Here is a 24371-nt window from a genome sequence, read left to right on the forward strand (position 1 = left end):
GTACATCCAAAATTCTTCCTATTCTTCTACTGGTTACCATGATAATAGTCCATTAAAGCTCTATCAACCACCCTTCCATGCACCCCCCTCACCCATGTGTACTTATGCTTGACTTTCTTCATAAACACTGTTTGCTATCAACTCACTTTCTAGACACATCTCCACCATCCACTCTCCACTACAATTTTTTTCCTAGAACTCCACATTTTCCAACCACTTCATCTATTGGTTCATTTCCTGCCCTAGCATTTAGGTCTCCCAATACCACTACATTGACATTTCTCCCTAAATCCTCTATGCACGCATTTAAATTGATCCAAAACACCTTCCTTTCCTCTACATTCTTCTCACTATTAGGTCAGTATGCACTTACATTGGAATATTCTTACTATATTACCAACATATAGCTTAAAGAATAACCCATAAGTTTTTGTATGTTAAAAGAAATATTTCACTCTTTTTATTACAAGGCTGGACTGCAACAACTTCTACACAAAAAAGAGTGAAGGCCTAAATGTTGTCTCCTCTCCAGAAGGCTCCTTAGAGTACATGAATGGTCCAGCATCAGGATGAACTAGCCATCTCAAGTTCCTTCTCATTGACTAGACAAGTATGAAATAGATGAACCAATGAGAGATTCACTGACAGATCAAAAACTTACTGGGAAGTATTATTAACTCATTGAGGAGTGTCGCCTTACTTAAGAATTTCGTTCTGAATAATGCAAAATCATGTCTAATAGAGAAACTGTTCCTTAAAGGTTATCAAGTCAAGGAGTGCCATTGTACTTCAGAATTTTAGTCGTAACTAATACCAGACATTTTTATCATCCACTTAAAGGGGTAACTAACAAAGTTTTAAGAGATATGGTTTCATTGTGCTAACTTGCCAATGCTGTAGTGGCCAGAGTGAGTCTCAAGGGATTTGTGAAGCACAAGTTTAGCTTTAGAAGGATTGTAGGGATTGTTTTTAACCCATGAATGCTTGGAAGAATCTCTCAGCATGGGTAACCCTCTCACAATCTTATTGTGCTAGTGTGACCCTGGCATTGGGTTGTATGGTTGTGTGCATTTTGAAGTGTCCTAATTTCAGCTAGTATTGTTGAAAAGCCACTTGGTAGCCCAGTGGATACTGTGTCAAACTCACAAGCAAGTTGTCATGAGTTTGATTCCTGGGACCCACTGCAAGCTATGTTGTGTTGGTTCCCAACATCCCTGGCCAGGCTGGGAGGCAGCTCAACATTGGCCTTAACCCCTTCCATACGGTGCCGCACACGTAGGCGTCATGGGGAGCGAGTGTATTCGCGAGGCTGCCATATCGGCGTCTTGATTATATTTATTGTAGTCGCCCCTCCATAATGACATTCTTTCTAATTCTTTTGTAATCGCATTTTCTATGGTTATCAAAATTCACGGGTGAAGAGAGAACGATCGATATAAGCGGTGACTATATTTTATGATGCGAGTATTATTACGACACGTCGTACGGCTGGCATTGGCTGCTGCCACCAAGATCTAAGTCCATGACGCCTACGTGTGCGGCACCGTATGGAAGGGGTTAAAAACCCAGTGGCTTGCCAAAGCAGACAGGGTTTTGCTATACAAGGGGTTTCTCACTTTCCACTTTGTGGGAGTGGGACGGTGAATTATTGCTGTTGAAATGAATGTTATCTCATTTGCTTTTTAAATAAATATTTTTCACATGACTATGTATTTGATCTAAAAGGTTTTCATTATATACTTAAGTTCCCAGTGTATAATGTAGAACTCAATTTTTTTTTTCTTTTTCAAGTTTTATGCCATAAAATATACAATGCATGGGTACAGCCTATTTGTAAATACATTTACATTTATTTTGTAAATAAGGGAATCAGTGATATCCTCCCACAAGCAGTGGCTCTGGAAGATGAGTGTTGGGAAGAAACAACTTGCCACCTATTTTCGAAACCTATTAACGTGGTCATCTCCGTCTGGAAGTGACTCAACCTCCAGGCTGTGCACAAAATCTTTCCAACAACTTCAACAATTTTCCCTTTCATTCTGTGTTTTCTTTGCACAAAGAGAGCATACACCCAGTAATTGTTCCCCTCCTCCTCCTCCTCCTCCTCCTCCATCTCCTCTTCCCCCCTCCTCCTCCTCCTCCTCCTCCTAGTCACCAACATATAGACCCAAACTAATACAACACTACAGTCTAAGATTTCTTTCTCAAGCGACCTATGGAATGGCCTGAGGACCATTGCTAGCAAATGTGTCTGCAAGTGTCCAGTTAGGGAAGCTTGAGGAAGTAGTTATTACTCTGTGTAAATAAATAAGTGTAAGGATATTATAGTAAGATATTTGGAGAAAGTAAGGCAGCCATGTAAAATGCTCTCATGTACATAGAATAACCATGGAGAGTAATTATGTAACTGTGATTTTCAGGATAATAGACAACAATGCAAAATTGAGTTTTGATAACGAGTTAGTGCTTTTACATAATGAGAGATAAATAATACAAAATTGTCAATTCAAATCTTATCATACCTGACCTAGATCCAAACCCAGAGCATAGATAACAGGAAAACAGTCTGAACAAGGAAAGATTAGCAAAAGATAATATGGAAAGTGGATGTGAATGGAGAGAACTTGAGAGGAAGGCCAAGGATGAAGTGGATGAATAGGATAAAGAGGTGTTTGGATTGCAAGGAATGTGTGGAGCAGAGTGTAGTCACCTGAATGATGCAACTCGGGATGTAAATCAGTCTTAAGGAATGGTTCTTCGCTACGCTGAAGATTAAGGAATGGGTGAGGGAAGTCTCTTTATATACCAAAGGTTTCTTACTTCCTGTAAGAGAGGTAGTCAAGTCAAAGGCATGCACCCACTCCCACCCATTCCATTCCCATCCACCACCCTTCTCTCCCTCCTGTGAGGGAAGTCAATCATTTCAGTTCAGTCAATCCATTGCCCCAGGTCTCTCATGAAGAAGACCCACAGCACCCAGGTAACAGGCACTGGGCACCAGACTGGCCCATAGGTCACTTAGGGAAGTATTATTGTGTTGTTGGGTAGGGATAGTTACTGTGGGGCAGTGCGAGATGGTACTACACAATACAATATGATCACTACATGTAAGGGCACAGTGCAACATGGGGCTGCACTGACTTAGCTGGTATCCACACATCATACAAGATATGTCAATTCAGTTTATTTCACAGTATCTGGCACAACTTTGGTTTACTAATTTTATTACTCAAATAACTATAAGTAGGTCTCAACAGTGTGATATATAAAGGTGCATTGATGTGCTTATGAGATGCACAAGGGAGTGTGCCAAAATTGATAGTAGGTACTGTATGACAATTATAATATACTATGCCATCTTCTTGCATATTACTTATCTCCTTTTTTGCTCTCATTTATTCCACATCCATACTCATACAGACCCAATTACTAATGTTCCAGTTGGAGACTTTCTCCCAGACTTGCCTCAACTTCACAGGAGAAGCTTGTGGAGAGAGGGACTAGTTGGACAGCAAATGTCAATAGCGTGTTTCAAATTCATGTATGGTGTGGTGTATTTGTTCATTTTACCTTGACTCAAGCCCATAAAGCCTCGTTTACATGGGGCAAGATGAGAGGCAAGTCAAGTGTGTAACTTACTCAAACTAGAAAGGAAAGCAAGCAAGTACACATTCACACAAGACAAATCAGAGATAAATGGCTTGTGTGAACATGAACTTGCTCACTTTCCTCTCCAGTTCAAGTAAGTTGGTCTCTTGACTTGCCTCTCAACTTGTCCCTTGTAAACAAGGATTAAAGGAAAAGCACAAATGAGAGGAATGTTTATTGTACATCTGGCAACCAGGCCAACATTGTGAGTCTTGAATAGTGTATGCTTGATGTGTAAAAATATAGGTTAATGGGACAAGTTGGCTCTTTGAATGTTGGTTTTGGTTTAGAGCCATTGTTGATGAGGTTGGAGAGGAAAAAATTCTAACCACCCACAGAAATTACCAATGCATTTTCATAACTTTTTGTGGAATAATTATATTTCCAACCCTGAAATGTGACTTGGTTTCAGAAATAAAATCTGATTGATTAGGTTTGTGTTTCATTCCTTGACCCAAGTAAATTTGCTGAAGACAAAGCAACCCTTCATCCACAAGGTCCTGATATGGTTTTATTTGTTTTAATGTCAGTGTCTGCAATGGTATGGCCGCTTGTACAGCTGTGAAGTGAGGAAGTGTTTTTTCAACCATACATTCTTGGTGTTAACAAGCTTTGCCTTCAAGTGGTGACACTGAGATGATGGAAGGAAAGTAGACCCCTAAAAATATCCAGTGCCCCAGAGGTGCAAGGTGCCAGTATCTGGTCACTGATCAGTTCATTGCACCCAGATTTGCAAGGTGCCAGTATCTGGTCTGATCAGTTCCTTGCACCCAGAGGTGTAAGGTGGCAGTATCTGGTCTCTGATCAATTTCTATCCATAGATAAAGCCACTGAAAGGCTAATAAGCATCTTACTAAAATGAAATAAAAAATTAATTCCCCTGAGGCTACAAGAAAAAATACAACCCAGATTTCATGGCCGAGATGGCTTCTGCATTAAAAAAAGAAACAAAGGGAAAGGAACTTGAAACAAGAAAAGCTACAGCAACTAGATAATGACATCACAAAAAATAAATAGGAAATGAAAATCAGAACAAAGAAGAAAAATGGGAGAAATTTGTAGGATTCTTAAAAAAAAAAAACATGGAGTACAGCAAAAAAGAAGCTCGCTGGCTGAGCGGGTTAGGGTGTCATTACTTGTGGCGAAGGTCGAGCGGATGGCAGTTCGAATCCTGCCACCAGCGAAGTTGAACCAAGGGCATGGTTCATTAAATTCCACACTACAAAGCCCTCTGTGAGGGGCACCGTCCTAGCCTTCCAATAGGGGGGGAGTTTGTGGCATTAAACCATATCATCATCACAGCAAAAAATAATAAATCCTCCCATTTATGAAGCAGTTGGAGGAACAGGAACACTGAAGCAGCAATGTAGCATTGTAAACAAACATTTATCTAAGATTCAAATATCACAATAATAGAAGATACAAAATTAACCAAATTATTCACAGGGTAAAGTTAGGCACAAAAGCTAACATACAACATAATTATGTACTTCATCTCTTTTGTATATCTGGTGATTTTTGCCTATGAATGTCTCATTAAATGTGATGCAAAGTTCAGCATTGCAAATTTTTAATAGCTTCTTATTCCCCATCTGGGATATTGGCTGCATGTTATTGTAGGGTTAAAAGCTGTTAAGTAGCATGCAGCTGATACTTTAAGATCTATATGGAGTGCCCCTACAGACCAGAGCCACACATTATTTTGATTGTGGCAGAGTAAATCTATTCATAGAGAAATGATACTTTATTATACTCCGACTCCACCTCTGTTATGCTGTCCTCCCACTCTTGTTACTGTCATGTACTACTATGAATATTCACTTTCTTATTTTACCAAACCCTGTGGTGGGGGAAAAGAATACTGCCACCAAATGCTCCCACTTGAGTCATAGGTCCTGGAGCCGCAGCGTCTACGTCGTGGGACCACCCCCCAACCCCAAGAGTTGGGGGCCAAACGGCGGCAACCAGCCCTGGCCACCGGCTCTACGCAGGTGGCACCGATCCCCAAGAGGAGCTACAACTGCCTTGGGGAGTACCACGATCCTTTTTCTCAACATGCAATGTTACATTTTTTCTGCACCGAGGGGTGATTTTCCGGCGATCACCCCTCTTCTTCTACTTCTAGCCGGAGATGTAGAGAGCAATCCTGGGCCCATCACAAAATACACATGCCCAACATGCTCTAAAACCATTACTTCGAGCAGACAGACAAAGGGCTCAGTTCAGTGCAATATGTGCAAAAACTGGGCCCACCTCACTTGTACAACACTTGCTGACACAAACCAATACACAAACACTTGGACATGTTCTACCTGCCCTCCAGTAACCCCACTCGCACCTCCCCAACCACAGCCAGCACCCTTACCCACTCCCAATTTCCCTTTGCCCTTATCAAAGGATTACAAAGGCAGAGCATGCCGACAGGAGACCTTTTGATCCATATCTAGGTCGGATGCAAAAAAAAAAATCATATTAATAATAAAATAATAAATAAAAACTATAATAATGTAAATAACAAATAAAATACATAAATAAATGCATAGGTATAGTTAAATAATAAACAAACAGGTAAATAGTAAATAATAATAAATTGACATATAACTAATAATAAATGATAACCAGACAGACAAATAATAAAAGATAAAATATAATCATTACAGCATCTTACTTAGGTATTTATCTAAATGATTCTTAAAGCTTCGAACTGAACTACATTGCACTACCTGTGCAGGAAGTTTATTCCATTCATTAACTACACGGTTTGCAAAGTTGTTTCTACCTACTTCCAAATTGAATCTATTTCCGGACAGTTTGAGACCATTGTTTCTTGTCTGATTCTCATTCAATGTAAAAATTTGGTCACTTTTGATGTTGTCAATTCCCTTTAGAATTTTAAAGACCTGTATCAAGTCACCTCTGAGTCTACGCTTTTTTAGGGAAAACAGATTCATATGTTTTAGTCGATTTTCGTATGATTTATTTTTGATATTTGGAATCAGTTTTGTGGCTCGCCGTTGTACTTTTTCCAATCTGTCAATGTCTTTAATGAGATTCGGTGACCATACGGAAACAGCATATTCCAAATGTGGACGAACTAACGATTTATATAGCTTGTTAATGAGTGATGGACTTTTGAAATCAAAAGATCGCACAATGAGTCCTAGAATCTTATTTGCTTTCTCAGAGGCTGAAATACACTGCTTGGATGATTTGAGGTCGTTACTGATAATTACGCCGAGATCTTTTTCACTATCCACTTTTGTTAGCGAATTTCCAAATAACTTGTAATCGTACTTACTGTTATTTTTACCTATGTGCATTACCTTGCATTTACTTGTGTTAAATTTCATTAGCCACTTTTCAGACCATTGCTGTAATTGATCTAAATCTTCTTGAATATCTAATTGGTTTGAGTGATCATTTGCCACTCCGCACAGTTTTGTATCATCAGCAAATTTGGAAACAGTAGATTTTAGTCCATGGTCTATATCATTTATATATACTATGAATAGAAGTGGCCCAAGAACGGAACCCTGAGGAACTCCACTTGCAACACTTTTCCATCCAGAAGTTTTTCCATTTAAAACAACTCTCTGTTTTCGACCATTCAAGCAATTACTAGTCCAACCTAATAGGCTACCACTTATTCCATGCAAAGCTAATTTAGTAAGTAGTCTTTCGTGTGGGACGGTATCAAAAGCTTTTGCAAAGTCTAGATATACTAAATCTATATTGTTTCTTTTGTCATAATTGGAGATAACTGTGTTGTAGAATTCGAGTAAGTCACGCAAGAACGTTTCCGTCTGAAACCATGCTGGCTATCATTTATCAAACGGTTACTTTCTAAATGATGTTCGATAGCATCTCTGATGATAGTTTCCATTATTTTTCCTACGATTGAAGTCAAACTTATAGGCCTATAGTTATTTGGTTTCTTTTTGTCACCTTTTTTTAATATGGGAGTAACGTTAGCTAGCTTCCATTCTCTTGGGACATCTCCGGATGTGATGGATTTCTTGAAAATAATTTCTAATGGAACAACAATCTCATTTTTCATTTCCTTTAAGATTCTTGGATGCCAACCGTCAGGCCCTGGTGTTTTATTAACTTTGAGTTTGTCTATACACCTTTTAATTTTTTCTTTTGTTATATTTACCGTAGTGAGTAAGTTTACCCTAGACTTTTCACAGGTTTCAGTTTGGAATTCACCTTGAGGTGTTTTGTCTACGAATACCGAGCTAAAATAATTGTTTATCCCCAATCAGTACTCCCCTTCCTTTGTCCCCAATCTCTCCTTTCCCCCCCTCTAACCCAGATCCTATACCTTCCCCATTAACACCCCAACCTCAACCCCAAACGGCAACATACAACACATACAGAACACACAACATCAACATATTACAACACAACATTGACGGTATTAACACGAAAAAACATGAACTCGAACACTTTCTTAAACAGCACAACATACACATTGCAATTATACAAGAAACTAAACTAAGACTCACACAAAACACCATAATTTCGTAATTACGCCATCAGACAAGACCGGACCGACAGCAATGGCAGTGGACTCATCACCCTGATCCACCACTCCATCTGTTTTGTGGACACAAGTGCCACAACCAAAATTCTCCTCCCTACCACAGATAACACTACCGAAATCCAATCCATTCGAATCCGCATAGGCAACAAATTAACACTGACAATAGTTAACATATACATTCCCCCCAATCATCCCCCACAGTTCCTAACACCTTCAGGCCTCAATTTAGCCAACTAGCCTCAATCCCCCAACCTGATCATGGGTGGTGACTTCAACGCCAAGTCGTCTGCCTGGTATGTCAACAACCCTGACACAGACAGAGGGCTTGATATACAGACTCAGTTTGACTCATTGACTATCATGAACAACACACATAATCATACACATATCCCACACCAAGCCCTCTACACACCCTCCTCTCCTGATATCACCTTTTGCTCCCCCTGCCTAACCCCAACAACATCATGGAGAGTGGTTGGAACCCTTGGTTCTGACCACCTTCCAATCATCATCACCACCAAAACAAGATGCACCCCAATTGGCCTCAGACACACATACACCAATTACAAGAAAGCTAACTGGGAAGCTTTTACTGAAGAGACAGAACAACATTTTGAAACACTTAACAGTACACCAATCACAAACATAAACAATGCTGTGCACACTTTTAATACAATCATACAAAACGCAGACGAGAGATACAGCCCTAGAGGCAACAGAAAATCACACAACCCCAACTTCACACCAGAAATCCAAGGCCTCATCAGACAATGAGACACGCTTAAACACAGTACCCCCACACCTATCCCTCAAAACATAGCAGACCAAATACAAACACTAAACACTGTGATTGCCAATAAAATACACAAACAAAAAACACAAAATTGGCAAAACTTTATCAATACACTCAATCACAAAACAAACACCAGCAAATTGTACAAAACACTCAACAGCATTACACTATCCAACAGTAACACAACACGATCTCACGCAGCAATAATCACAGCAACAATCTACCCTCAAACAGACAACAAGCAAACACACTCATAAATCATTTTGCACATACAAGCCATCTCGCTTCTCACCCTAACGATCAACGCACTATTCGACATAAGAAAGACTTTCCCACAGACTCAGGCTATACACCCTTCATAGACAGTCAGACAAAACACATAATACATAATCTCAAGCACTCATCTGCCTGTGGCCCAGATAACATAAGTAACATCCACCTAAAACACATTGGACCACAAGGTATACACGCACTCACAAACATTGCAAACTACAGCTATTCACACAACACTGTACCCGACATCTGGAAGCATGGTAAAATAATCACCATTCCAAAATACCAACAATGCATACGCTCAGTGATGAATTATGCGAGTCCTGCATGGGCCCCTAATCTCAGTGAGACACACCACAACACCCTTCAAATCATACAAAACAATGCCCTAAAAACAATTACAGGCTGCACAAATACAACACCTACAGACCATTTACACCATGAAACAAAAGTCCTCAAAGTCAAGGACCACCTCGACATGAGAGGCACACAAACACTTGCTGCAGCCACCACAAACACATCACACCCACTACACTACATAGCAGAACACCCACACACACCAAGAAACATTAAAACAACACCCAAAGACCTGTATCACACACAGATACTCTCTTCTCTTCCTCCACAACCACCAAATACCAGCCTCCGGAAACATATTCATAATCATATCACTCACTGCTCCATTAACACACTGCTGCATGCCAGACCCCCTGATATCCACCCTTCTGAATCCTCTCTCCCACGAAAGGACAGAGTCCACCTGGCCAGACTGCGGTGCGGCCACCACCCAGCACTTCTAAGCTACCAGAAGAGGCTGGATGACCGCATTGTGAACAGCTGCCCAGGATGTAACACTTCATCCCATACCATACAACACATAATGGAAGACTGCATTATACACAATCATGCACGCAAACAACACAACATACACTCTATAAAGGATTTGTGGGAAAACCCAGTTTTGGCTGTGGCATTCCTTGGGGAGACGGGACTGCTCGGACAGACAGTCTAGGGAACGACAACAACTTGAGTCATAAAAAACAAAAAAAAATGGAACAGGGATAGGACTAGGCATCCTTCTCCTTGTAGCCTCAAAGGGGACGTTGCTAAAAAAAAAAAAAGCAAAGGTATAAGAGGGTCTGGAAGGAGATTTCCAACCAGAACCATAAGGTTTGGGCCTTTTAATGTGCATTGATGCAGTACAGATGAGAGTAAAAAGGAAGACATAAGTAGTATGTGAAAAGAAAGATGGATGTGTTGGTATTGAGTGAAACTAAGTCGAAAGGGCAGGGCGAGTTTGAGTTTAGGAGGGTCTCAGTAGTGAAGAGAGGATGAGGGAGAGAAGGGGTGGTTATACTAGTATGTGAAGAGATAGATAGACATGTGGTGGAGTGGAAGGAGGTTTCTTTAAGATTAATGTGGATGAAGGTGAAACTGGGAAAGGAAATGTAGGTTTTTAGTAAGTTCATTTGGGCCTGGTAGTGAGAAGAGTGTAGAGGAAAGGGAGGCTTTTTGGATAGATTTAAGCACGTGCATAGAGTGATTAAGGAGAAATGTCAATGTAGTGATATTGGGAGACCTTAATGCTAGGGTAGGAAATGAACCAATTGATGGAATGGTTGGGAAGTGTGGAGTTCTAGGAAAAAATTGTAGTGGAGAGTTGATAGTGGATATGTCTAGAAAGAGAGATGATAGCAAATACAATGTTTAGAAAGTCAAGCATAAGTACACATGGGAGAGGGTGGTAGATAGGGTGTTAATGGACTATATAGTGGTAACCATGAGAATAGTAGGAAGAGTTAAGGATATACATGTTCTAAGAGGAGAGAATGGGGGAATATCAGATTAATTTTTGGTGGAAGGTAAGTAGAATGGAGGATAGATGGAAAAAGGAAAAGGACAGAAAGTAGGGAGGTGCTTAGAGTAAACTGTTTAAATGAGAAAAAAAAGAGAAAGAGTACAAGAAGATGAGTGGGAGGGAGTGAAAGACAGAGTAGAATTAGGAGTAGAAGAATAGGGATGGTTCAAGGAGGCGAGTCACAAGGTGTGCAAAGTGTGGAACAAGGAGGATGGGAGGAAATACAAGGAAGGATAGTGAATGGTAGGATGAGGAAGCAAAGCAGGTTGTAGAAGAGAAAAAGCAAGCATACACAGATTGGTTACAAAATAGGATGAGAGAATCATATGAGAGGTATAAAGAAAAGAGAAGTAAAGCATAAGATAAAGGAGAGCAGATGTGAAATGGGTTAAGAGTATGACAAAAATTTTGAAAGTAATAAAAAGGTGTTTTGGAAAGAAATTAAGAGAGGAAGAGGAGGTGAATCAAATAGGGAAGAAAAGGTAAAAGGTTTAGATGGAGAGATGATAATGGAAGAAATGGCAGTAAGAAGATGGGCAGAGTATTTTAGGGAGTTGTTAATTGTGAAGGAAGATAGGAAGGGAAAGGCAGATGCAGTGGGAAGTGCTAAGAAGTTGACAGTGATGAATGAGGAAAATGGAGGTGAAATAAGGAAAGATGAGAGCAGGTAAGGCACCTGAGTTGGATGGGTGTAGTGCAGAAAACGGAGTAGTGATGGTGCACTGGTTGGTGAGGTTATTTAATGTATGTTTAAAAGTGGGTAGAGTGTCAGAGGACTTGAGGAGTACCTGTGTAGTTCCACTTTACAAGGTAAAGAGAGACAAGTGTGAGTGTAGTAGTATCAGAGGGATCAGTTAAGTGTAGTTGGGAAGGCTTATGGGAGGGTTTTGATTGAGAGGATTAGGAGGGGAACAGAGGAAGTAATTGATGATGAACAGTGTGGGTTTAGGACAGGTAGGGGTTGCATGGATTAGATTTTTGTGGTAAGACAAATATGTGAGTAAGCTTTAGGAAAAGGTAGGGATGTTTTTTGGGCCTTGATGGATTTGGAAAAGGCTTATGACATGGTAGACATAAAGGCACTGTGGAAGGTATTGCAGATATATGGGATACAAGGAAAGCTTTTAAGAACAGTCAAGAGTTTTTATGAGAGTAGTAGAGCCTGTAATAGAATCAGAAATGGAGAGAGTGAGTGGTTTGAGATAAAGGTGGGACTTCACCAGAGATGTGTTTTGTTGCCTTGGCTGTTCAATTTATGCATGGATGGGGTGGTGTGTGAGGTAAACACAAAGGTAATGGGTCGGGGACTGGAGATGGTTAAAGAAAATGGAGAAAAATAGGAGATAAGCCAGTTAATGCTTGCTGATGACACTGTGCTTGTGGCAGGATCGGAGGAGGGATTGAGGTAGTGACAGTTTGGGAAGGTCTGCAAAAAAAGGAAGTGACAGTAGACTGGAAGTGAGTAGTAAGGGACACTGGAGGAAATGGATAGTTTTAGATACTTGGGTGTAAATGTGGCAGGAAATGGAGGAGCAGAGGTGGAGGTAGAATGTAGATTGAGAAGCAAGTAAATGCCTTGGGTGATTAAAAATAATAAAAAAGGGACATTTGTGAATGGATACAAAGAGGAGAGAAACGAGGTGAGGAGGAGAACGGGGGTAGAAAGGGAATTGGGAGATAGGGTTGATGAAAGAGTATTGGGATGGTTTGGACAAATGGAAAGAATAAGTGAAAAAAAGATTAGTAAAAGAGGTGTGGAAGGAGTGAACATGAGGGGGCGACCAAGGATGAGATGGATGGATGAGGAAAGAGGGGAATATCTGTTGGGGAAGGACGGGAGAAGACAGAAGATAGGGGTGAATGGAGAGTGTGTATGGATGATGCTATGATGCATGGAAGGGAGTGGGTGGGGTATGGGGGGTGGAGGGATTATGTGTAAAAAATAGATTGACACAGCTCAAAGGGATTCTTCCTGTCTTTTTTCTGCATGAAAGGACGGAGAGGGTTGGTCGCCGATTAAATGAAGCGGCCTTGCTGTGGATGTGCTGTGTCTTGGAACACTGCTTCTTATCCAGGGCAGTGGGTGAGATGCAGGAATGACCCGTCATCCAGGAGGAGCCAAGATAAGAGGGAGGGAAGGGATGATGGGAGTGGAGTATGTGAGGATGGAATGAGTGGGAGTGGACTTTATGCCGTTGTTTTTTATGGCTGTCTCTCTTGTAAAGGGGAAAAAGCCTTTGGTATATATATGTATGTAGCTTCTTATTTATAAGATAGTCTCAACATCTCTCCCTGGCCCTTTTTCATTGGCATATAGTGTTGTCTCTTCCATGGAAGAGGTTTGAATGAGCATGACAAGCAGCACATACTGAATTTCAGAGATTGACAAGTGCGTTCCTGCGTTCTTGCGTACGTATGCACCGATTTTTAGGAACGCAATTTTTCAAAGGAACGCAAGGGGAGCGCACCGACCGAAACTTTAAAGCGTTCCTGCGTTCCGACCTTTACGATTTTTTTTTTTTTTTTCAAACGTTTTCTATGGAAACAAAGACGACATTCACTACACAGCAACCTTCTGTCGTTTACGTTTGGACGGGAAACTCTCCCATTGGTCAGCGGCAAAGACGTGGGGGAAGTGACAAAGATAGTGGACGCTGAGGAGAGGCAGGAAGAGGTGAACCAGTTCCACCTGCTCCTCTCCACTGCCGCAGTGCCGGAAGTGAGGCGGAGGGAAGAGACGGTCACCTAGACCCTTTACCAATGGAAGAGAACGATGGTTAGTGTCCCCCTCAGCCACGACTTCTTCCCCACCCACTACAGGGACGCCTGGCTGGACCTCTTTAAAAAATACAATACTCCTCTTCCTAGCTCAGTTGCTGTGGAGAGGCAAAAAAGTCCAGCCTGAGCAATATTAACTTTGAACAGTTGGTGTTTGTGAGGGGCAACATGCACCTCCTTGGGTACAAGGAAGTGCAGGAGCAGAACAAAGGGAAGAAGGAAGTGGAATAGGAGGAGCAGTAATTTTAATTCTTTCTTTTTTTTTTTTTTTTTTTGTAACTTGTCTAGTTGTCTGAAAAACACACATATTTTAATGTGTGAGGCTCTGGTGTATACTTCTTTCTTTTTGATGCGCACAGAAGTGTTTTTGAGGAACGCTTTTTTTTTCTTCTTTTTTAAGGAACGCACTTTTTGTAGGACGCTTTAATAGTTTGGGAGCACTAACGCAGGAACGCACCGAGTGAAAACATTTGAAGAACGCTATTTCAGGAACGCACCAAAATTGAGGAATGCGCCTAGCTCTGCTGAACTTAAGGCAATGACTCTGCATGTCCCATATGCCCTTGCCTCTGATTGGCTGGTTTCAAGCACAAGAACTCTTCGTTATCGGAAGAGCTAGTAGGTCCAGAACTTGTGTGATGAGTTTTTGTTCCAGTGTTTCGATGTGCATAATAGGGAGTTGGAATTGATGTGACGACATCTTTATTTCTGGTAGAATCTCTTGTCATTTTTTTTACTTGTGGGCTTCTCAAAGATAGTTGCTTGGGGCTCCTGTTGTAAGATGATACTTGAGATGTTTGCTCAACATCACTATTGTCATGCTAATGTTAATTGAAAAGAAGACTTCACAGTTCCCATGTGATTCACCATGGTCTTAGATCACGTGTTGTACTCGTGATCGACAGCTATTAGCATGAGAGCTCAATGCTCATATATGCCTAATCTATGGGTAATGATGTGACCTTACACATACAAAACTCCTTGTCCACGAGAGTTAGAGTACCGGCTCGCAGTGCAGCGTCGCTGAAATTGTTTCAGCCCTGGACTGGAATTGAACACGGACCGCTGGATTAGCGGTTGCGAACGGTACCATTGCGCCATCAAGTTGTGTGTGCAAGTGAGCCTGTAAATACCACGAGACTGGTGGGTTGGTTTTTCTCATCGGGGCTGTTTTTGAATAGGATGTGGCTGGTCTTTTTGCTCTAGCAGTTGATCCCATTGTGATGATTAATGGAAATTAATAGTCACCCCTTGAAAGAAAATACGTGAGTGATATCGCCTTGTTCTGTGTTTATCCATCTACCCCGCACCCTCTTTACCACTGTCATGCAAAGCGAGAAAGTACATCTGTTAGAAAATAAGAATGGAGGGAGACTGCAGAGACCGTAAGGACTACACTATGCAGTTTCATGTCCCTCACCACCTGCCATCCCCCATCCATGAAGTTATCTCATCTTCTCTTAAGAGAACCGATCGTTTCAGCGCTTACTACATGGTTACTAAGTCTATTCTATTTGTTAACCTTTTTGTTGGTAAACGGTTCTTGCCCATTTACTTATTATTATTATTATTATCATTATTATTATTATTATCCTCATCATCGTCATCATCATCATCATCATCATCATCATCATCATCATCATCATCAATTTTAAACCCAATCTAACTGCGTGGGATTTAGTGTGGGGGTGCGCTTGTCTGACCTCGACATATTTGCACTTCTTTCGATCGCTGAATCAGTCATGGGGAAAAATCAACCCTCAATCACAATTCATTGTCGAGGACCGGTACAGCACCAGTGGTTCTTGTGTTATTTTTATATCAAAGCTTCAAATGGTCCATTGTATTGGAAAAATCCTTGAGAAACGTTAGCTGGGTATTGTTACCCCGTAGGCAACTGAATGTCGGACGGACGACAGCAAGTGTGATCTCGTGAATACTAATTATCGAAACAAAACCAAAACATTTTTAGTCAACCGCCCATACATAATCATCGCGGACGCAGGATATTCTCTTTCTCCTTTCTCTAGTCCTTGTTCTCTCGCTCTCTTGCTCTTTCCCTTTCTCTCTATCTCTATCTCTATCTTTACCTCTTAGATCGCTTCTTTAGGGTTTTCCGTATCTTGCCTATAGTAAAAATATTTCTTTCGGAAATTTCCTGATTTAGAAAATCGTCAATATGTCAAAGGAAAATTGTAGAAAATTTAAAAGAAAGAGATAATCTAGGCACCAGAGACTTGCTAATATTTTGGCAAATTCTAGAAAAAGCGTTTTCGTTCCCAGTGTATGGACAACCACGACGCGATATTATCAAAAGGGAAAATACGACGTAACCCGAAGGAAATGATCGCAAATAATATGCGGAACACACACACACACACATGCACTTTCGTCGGATGGACGGCGAAGATTGGAGTTCCGAAGAAAAATAAAAATTTACGTGGATCTCAACGTCAAGGAAGTACCTTATTGTATTTACAAGGAAGGGGAAAGCTCGTGGTGTAGTGGGAAGGTGAGAAAAAAGGAGAAGGGGAGGGATTACTGAGGGAAATGGAAGGAAATGAGGAAGGGGAGGACTTGGTCCAGGAGACCAGGCGTCTTGTAAACAAGCGGAGGACTGAGAATTTTGGAGAAGGGATAAAAAATGTAAAGATTAGAAATATAGATAAGAGCTGCACAATGGAAGGTGAAGATAATAATTTCCAGGGATTTAATGAAGGGGGGGGATACCAACCTCCCCCGATTAGCAAGACTTGAGGAAAAACATTAGAAATTGACCGAACATTGGGAGAGTAGGTTCGGTAACATAGCAAAGATTGCGCAGAGAGTTGAAAAATTGGAAGAACTAGAGAAAGTGAACAAAAACTTAACTAAAGAAATGGAAGAATTAAAAAGACAGTTAAAAGAAGTAAAAGATGAGAATGAGGAATTAAAGAGGAACAATAAAGACATTAAAGAGGCCATAGCAAAAGAAGCACAGTGTTGGAAAAAAAATCCAAGAAAACAGTAAAGTTGCATTTACTGACATAATAAAACAGCAAATGAAAGAACAAACTGAAGACTCATTTATTAAAGTGATGAGACAGAAGGAGAATATAATAAGAGACTTAGCAGATAAAAAGAAATGTATAATTATATTAGGAATGGAAGAGAAGTATAACCTAAATAGAACCACAAGAATCAAAGAGAAAAAAGAAAAAGTAAGCAGTTTACTAGAATTAGTTCAGGAAGATGAACCTGAAATCATGAAACAAATTGAAGAGATGTATAGACTCGGAAAGTATAGTACAGATAAGACCAGACCAATTAAGATTAAATTCAGGTCACAAACGACAGCAGAGAATATCTTAGCAAAAACAGGGAAACTAGCAGCAAGTGAACAATATAAAAAGGTATGGATAAAAAGAGAAATGAATAGAGAGGAAAAAATGAAAAGACAAGAAGCTAAGGGAAAAAAACGAGAACAGAACAGAGACAGAAAAAGAGAAATTCTATTGGAGAGTAGTGAATATGAAAGTGAGGAGATGGGCCATACCGGAGAAAAACAAAGGGGAAACAGAAAATACAATGAAAGTAGCAGAAAATTAAGAGTGTCTTACACAAATATAGATGGATTAATAACAGGATTGAATGAACTGAATGATTATCTGAAGGAAAAAGAACCGAACATAATGGGAATTGTAGAGACAAAACTAAAAGGTCCACTACCACCCAACAGTGTAGGACATGATGCATATAATTATTGGATTAGAAACAGAGAGACAAAACAAGGGGGTGGAGTTATGTTCCTGACTAAGAAGGATATAAACGTGAGGAGTGTCACATATGGAAAGAATACAGTAGAGATGATTATGATCGAAGTGGAAGACAGGGATAAGAAGAGCAGAAAGTTTGTAATAAACTATGTGCCTCCAAAAACAGCCTCGTGGGAAGAGAGTGAACATAAAAGTATGTTAGAAGACACAAGGATAACATTAAATAAGATAATGGAAGATGGAGGAAGAATAGTTATAATGGGCAACTTTAATTGCAAAGAAGTCTGCTGGGAAGAGATGACAGTGAAGGGTGGAGACGACTCATGGGGAAATGTTCTACTCGAGATGATTATTGACCATAGAATGACACAATGGATACAAGAGAACACTAGGTATAGAAATGAAAAAGAACCATCGAGACTAGACCTAATAATCACATCTGAAGCTAAAATTGTGGAAAAGATTGAATATAAGACACCAATAAGTAAAAGTGACCACATATTGATTGAACTGGAACTAAATGAGGAGAAATACATGAAAAGAAATGAACAATATAGAAAAGGAAGAATGATGTATGAAAAAACAAATTTTGATCAAATAAGAGAATTCTTTCAAAAAGAAAACTGGGAAACAATATAAAAAGGGGAAACAATAGTGGAAGAGAAATGGAATATTTTGACAAAAAATTATAAAAAAAAAGGAGTGAAAAGGTATATTTATTATAGAAATGAATATGTACAAGTGTGCAGAGAAGAAAAGAGAAAATATGAAAAAGGTGTCATAGAAAAATGTAAAGATCAACCAAAACTATTTTACAGATTTGTAAACAACAAACTGAAAAACAAACAAGATTTAGAGAAATTAAAACAAGGAATTGAATGCACAGAGGAAATAGAAATGACAGAAATTATGAACAAGCATTTTAAATCAGTGTTTACAAGGGAGAACATACAACCTGGGGAGATCGAATGGAAAGAGAAAGTCCCCCCTATGAAAGAAATAGAAGTAACAAAGAATGAAATAATGAAACACTTGAATAATCTTGATGTCAGAAAATCGCATGGACCAGATGAAATAGCAAACTGGATTTTGAAAGAATGTAGGTATGAACTGGCAGACAAAATACACAGCATTATAAACAGTTCCTTGAAAGAAAGAAAAGCTCCAGAAGATTGGAGAAAAACAAATATAGTACCTGTATATAAAGGGGGAAATAAAGAAGACCCTAACAACTATAGACCAGTCTCTCTAACAAGTACATTAGCAAAAAATTGTGAAAGAAATGTCAAAAGTTGATGGGTAAAATATTTAGAAGAAAAAAAAAAGTGCTAAATCCAAGGCAATTTGGATTCAGACAAGGACGATCATGCGTCACCAATTTAATATGTTTCTATTCAAGGCTAATAGATATGATACAAGAAAGAGATGGATGGGCTGATTGTGCATTTCTAGACCTAAAAAACTGCTTTTGACAAAGTACCACATAAGAAATTGCTTAAGAAATTAGAAACTGAAGGAGGAATACAGGGCAAACTGCTTAAATGGATGGAAGACTTTTTGCAAGAAAGAAAAATGAGAGTAGTGATAAGAGACAAACACTCAAATTGGGATGAAGTAATAAGTGGTGTTCCACAAGGAACAGTTCTGGCCCCAATAATGTTTGCTATATATATTAATGATACGGATGAAGAAATTAAAAGTTATATGAGCTTCTTTGCAGATGATGCAAAACTATTAAAAAAAAAGTGAACACGGAAGAAGATTGTGAGTCACTACAGAGTGATCTAAATAAAGTATGGGAATGGAGTAGGAAGTGGGAGATGGAGCTCAACACTAAAAAGTGTAGTATAATGGAATTTGGAAAAAGCAAAAACAGAATAACAGGATCATATAAATTGGGAGAAGAAGGAATAAAAAAAGTAGAAAATGAGAAGGACCTGGGAGTCATTGTTATGAATAATATGTCACCTGAGAAACATGCAAATAAGAATTTTGGAGAAACTTATAATTTAATAAGAACAATCAAAGTGGTATTTACATACCAGGATGAAGAAATAGTGAAGAAAATACTAATCACTCTGATAAGACCAAGATTGGAATATGCAGCAACGATGTGGTTACCAAGTACAAAAAAATGTATAAAAAACTTGAAAGAATACAAAGAGCAATTACAAAATTGGCACCAACACTCTCAAAACTATCATATGAAGAGAGACTAGCAAAACTTGAGCTCACTACAGACACTAGAGCAAAGAAGAGAGAGAGGAGATTTGATAGCTATTTACAGAATCATGAAAGGCATAGAAATCATTGATAGAGAGGATCTAATAAAATGGGATGATAGAAATACAAGAGGACACGGAAAGAAAATCAAGAAAGACAGCTATAGAAGAGATCTGAAAAAGAACAGCTTTCCTCACAGAGTAATAGACAGTTGGAACAAGGTAGATGAGAAAGTGGTGTGTGCAAAAACAATACATGAATTTAAAAATAGTTTAGATAAAATGAGATATGAAGACGGGACACACGAGCATAGCTCCCCTTCCCGTAAAATACAACTAGGTAAATACAACTAGGTAAATACACACACACACACACACACACACACACGCATCGGACTAACAGCGAAGATTGGAACTCTGGAAAGAAACATAATTTTCTGGATTAGAGCGACGAGGGAGTACCTGTTTTGTATTAGTAGGGATGGGGAAATCTCGTGGTGTAGTGGGCAGGTGAAGAAAAAGGAGAAGGGGAGACATTATTAAGGAAAATGGAAGGAAATGTGGAAGGGGACGAACGGGCCCCGGACGTCAAAAGTTTTGTCAACAAAAGGTGTGGAGAACACACACACGAGGTAGAACAGGGGAGCAGAGGTATCAAAAGCAGAAATATAGATAATAGCAGCTCAGTGGTTTTAATGAGGGAGGAGATGACAACCACCCCCGACTAGTAAATCTAGAGGAGAAACTAAAAAAAAAAAAAAACGAAACATGGGAGGTTAGGTCTAACCAATTAACACTAATTACCCAAAGAGTTGATAAACTGGAAGAACTAAAGAAGGAAAATCAAAACCTAACCAAAGAAATAGAAGAATTAAAAAGACAGTTAAAAGAAGTAAAAGATGAGAATGAGGAATTAAAGAGGAATAATAAAGAGAATAAAGAGTCCATAGCAAAAGAGGTAAGTGGTTGGAAAAAAGTACAAGAGAACAATAAAATTGAATTTAGAGATATAGTGAAACAGCAGATGAAAGAACAAACTAAGGACACAGTTATTAAAGTGATGAGGGAGAAGGAGAATATAGTAAGAGACTTAGCGGATAAAAAGAAATGTATAATTATATTAGGGATGGAAGAGAAGCATAATCCAAATAGGACTACAAGAGTAAAAGAGGAGAAGGAAAAAGTAAATAAGATATCAGAAGTAGCTCAAGAAGATGAACCAGAAACAAGGAAAGAAATTGAACAAATGTATAGACTAGGGAAATACAATACAGATAAGACCAGACCAATTAAGGTTAAATTCAGGTCACAAACGACAGCAGAGAATATCTTGGCAAAAGCAGGGAAACTAGCAAAAAGTGATAAATATAAACAGGTATGGATAAAAAGAGAGATGAATAAAGAGGAAAGAGAGGATGAGAAAACAAAAAGACTAGAAGCTAAGGGAAAAAACGAGAACAGAATAGAGTCAGACAAAGAGAAATTCTATTGGAGAGTAGGGGATATGAAAGTGAGGAAATGGTTCATAGCAGAGAAAAACGGAAGGGAAACAGAAAACAAGATGGAAGTAGCAGAAAATTAAAAGTGTCTTACACAAATATAGATGACCTAATAACAGGCTTGAACGAACTGAATAATTACCTGAAGGAAAAAGAACCGGACATAATGGGAATTATAGAGACAAAATTGAAAGGTTCACTACCACTCAACAGTGTAGGACATGGTGCATATAATCATTGGATTGGAAATAGAGAGTAAAACTAGGCGGTGGGGTTATGTTCCTGACTAAGAAGGATATAAATGCGAGGAATGTCTCATATGGAAAGAATAGAGTAGAGATAATTATGATGGAAGTGGAAGACAGGGATGAGAAGAGCAGGAAGTTTGTAGTAAATTATATGCCTCCTAAAACGGCTTCGTGGGAAGAGAAAGGACAAAAAAGTATGTTAGAAGACAAAAGGATAACACTAAATAAGATAATGGAAGATGGAGAAAGAATAGTTATAATGGGTGACTTTAATTGTAAAGAAATCTGCTGGGAAGAGATGACAGTGAAGGGTGGAGACGACCTATGGGGAAATTTACTACTTGATATGATTATAATTATAGAACATACAATGACACAATGAATACAAGAGAATATTAGGTATAGAAACGAGGAAGAACCATCGAGACTGGACCTAATAATCACATCAGAACCTGAAATAGTGGAAAAGATTGAATATAAGACACCAATAGGTAAAAGTGACGACCACATATTGGTTGAACTGGAACTGAATTAGGAAAAATACATGGAGAAAAAAACGAACAATATAGAAAGGGAAGATTGATGTATGGAAAAACAAATTTTGATCAAATAAGAGAATTCTTTAAAAAAGCAGACTGGGAAAGGATACACAAGGAGGAAACAAGGAAGAAATTAAAAAAGTAGAAAATGAGAAGGACCTGGGAGTCATTATTATGAATAATATGTCCCCTGAGAAACATATAAACAAAATTTTTGGAGAAACTTATAATTCAATAAGAACAATCAAAGTGGCATTTACATACCTGGACGAAGAAATGGTGAAGAACATACTAGTCACTTTGGTAAAACCAAGGTTGGAGCATGCAGCGACGACGTGGTCACCAAGTACACAAAATGTATAACAAAACTTGAAAGAATACAAAGAGCAGTTACGAAATTGGCACCAACACTCTCAGAACTATCATATGAGGAGAGACTAGCAAAACTTGAGTTACAGACATTAGAGCAAAGAAGAGAGAGGAGACTCGATAACTATTTATAGAATCATGAAAAGCATAGAAACTATTGATAGAGAGGATGTAATAAAATGGGATAGTAGAGATACAAGAGGACACGGAAAAAATAAAGAAAGACAGTTATAGAAGAGACCTGAAAAAGAACAGCTTTCCCCACAGGGTAATAGACGTTTGGAACAAGTTAGATGAAAATGTGGTGTGTGCAAAAACGATACACGAATTTAAAAAGTCTAGATAAAACGAGATATGAAGACGGGACACCACAAGCATAGCTCCCCTTCCTGTGAAACACAACTAGGTAAATACAACTAGGTAAACACACACACACACACATACATATATATATATATATATATATATATATATATATATATATATATAGATGTGTGTGTGTGTGTGTGTGTGTGTGTGTGTGTGTGTGTGTGTGTGTGTGTGTGTGTGTGTGTGTGTGTGTGTGTGTGTGCATAGGAAGGTACTATGGGAGATTTTGCAGATATTTAGAATCGGGGAAAAGTTGCTGAGGCCAGTCAAGAGTTCTTACGAGAGTAGTAGAGCCTGTATTAGAATTAGAAATGGAGAGAGCGAGTGGTTTAAGGTAAAGGTGGGACTACGTCATGGATGTGTCATGTCGCCAAGGCTGTTCAATGTGCACATGGATAGAGTGGTCCGGGAGATTAAGGCGAGGGTAATGGGCAGGGGACTGGAAATAGTTAAAGAAAAGAGAGATAAGCGGGAAGCAATCAGTTGTCATTTGCTGATGACACTGCATTTTGCAGGGTCAGAGGGCGATTAAAGGAGTTAGTGATTGAGTTTGGGAAGGTATGCGATAAGAGAAAATTGAAGGTAAATGTGGTTAAAAGTAAGGTGATGAGATGTACAATGGGAGAGGATGGTTGCAATTAGGAAGTAAGTCTTAAAGGAGAAAAATGGAGGAAGTGGATAGCTTTAGGAACTTGGGGTCGGATGTGGCAGGAAAGGGAGGAGTGGAGGTAGAGGTAAATTGTAGATTTGTTGCAAGATGATTGAAAGGGAGAGTCAGTTCTTTAGATGTCTAGCGTGCACACGCGTGTACGCATGTATATAAAGTGAGAGAACTCCAACGTCTCCAGTCAACTCTCAAGGGGCCCTCCATTGTTCTCGGACCTGTCTCCCAAAGGACCCTTCATTGTCATCGAACTTGACCGTAGCAAGCAGAGTAAGGCGTTTCGGACCACGCCAAACACCTGGTAAAACAATAGACATCTCCGTCCTACTCTACCAACCTTTCCCAATCAGCATATATCAACGCTTTTAAATAAAATTTGTAAATAGTATCTGTCAACATCCCCGAGTTTTACTCGAAGGTTGCTCCATGACTAAATAAGAGAAGACCGAAACATTAAAACGAACGGACTTTCACCTCGTTTGCCTCACCAAACAACCAATGTAGATAACTAACTATAAATCTACAGATTGAGGAAAGCAAATAAATGCCTCGAGGGAATAAAAAGTGTAAAGAGAAGTAGACATTTGGAAATGGATGCAATGAAATTATACGGAGGGGGTAGTTGTGCCGACAGCACTGTATGTGACAGAGACATGGAATTTAGGAGAGGCTGAAAAGGAGAAGTTTAAGTGTGTTTAAGACGAAATGTCTGAGAAGTATGGTAGAAGTTACAAGGTTGGATAGAGTGAGAAACGAGGAGGTTAGGAGGAAATGGCAAATAGGGTTGATCAAAGAGTATTAGGATGGTTT

General features: G+C 39.3%; 1 protein-coding gene across 2 annotated transcripts in view; it reads left to right on the forward strand.

The window, feature by feature from the left end:
* LOC143035860 (gamma-tubulin complex component 2-like) overlaps nucleotides 1-4080 on the forward strand; it is a 72679-nt gene extending 68599 nt beyond the window's left edge. Inside the window, exons 18-19 of one of the 2 annotated variants that reach the window (XM_076202952.1) lie at nucleotides 471-610; nucleotides 3442-4080. In XM_076202952.1, the coding sequence (XP_076059067.1) occupies nucleotides 471-573 (103 nt within the window). In that variant the 3' untranslated portion in view covers nucleotides 574-610; nucleotides 3442-4080. Of the gene's footprint in view, nucleotides 1-470 lie in introns of both variants that reach the window. The other variant, XM_076202953.1, reaches the window with a different exon arrangement.
* Nucleotides 4081-24371: the final 20291 nt, after the last annotated feature.

This window comes from Oratosquilla oratoria, chromosome 19 (genome assembly GCF_046742065.1).
Source record: "Oratosquilla oratoria isolate Oo_2021 chromosome 19, ASM4674206v1, whole genome shotgun sequence".
NCBI lineage: Eukaryota > Metazoa > Arthropoda > Malacostraca > Stomatopoda > Squillidae > Oratosquilla > Oratosquilla oratoria.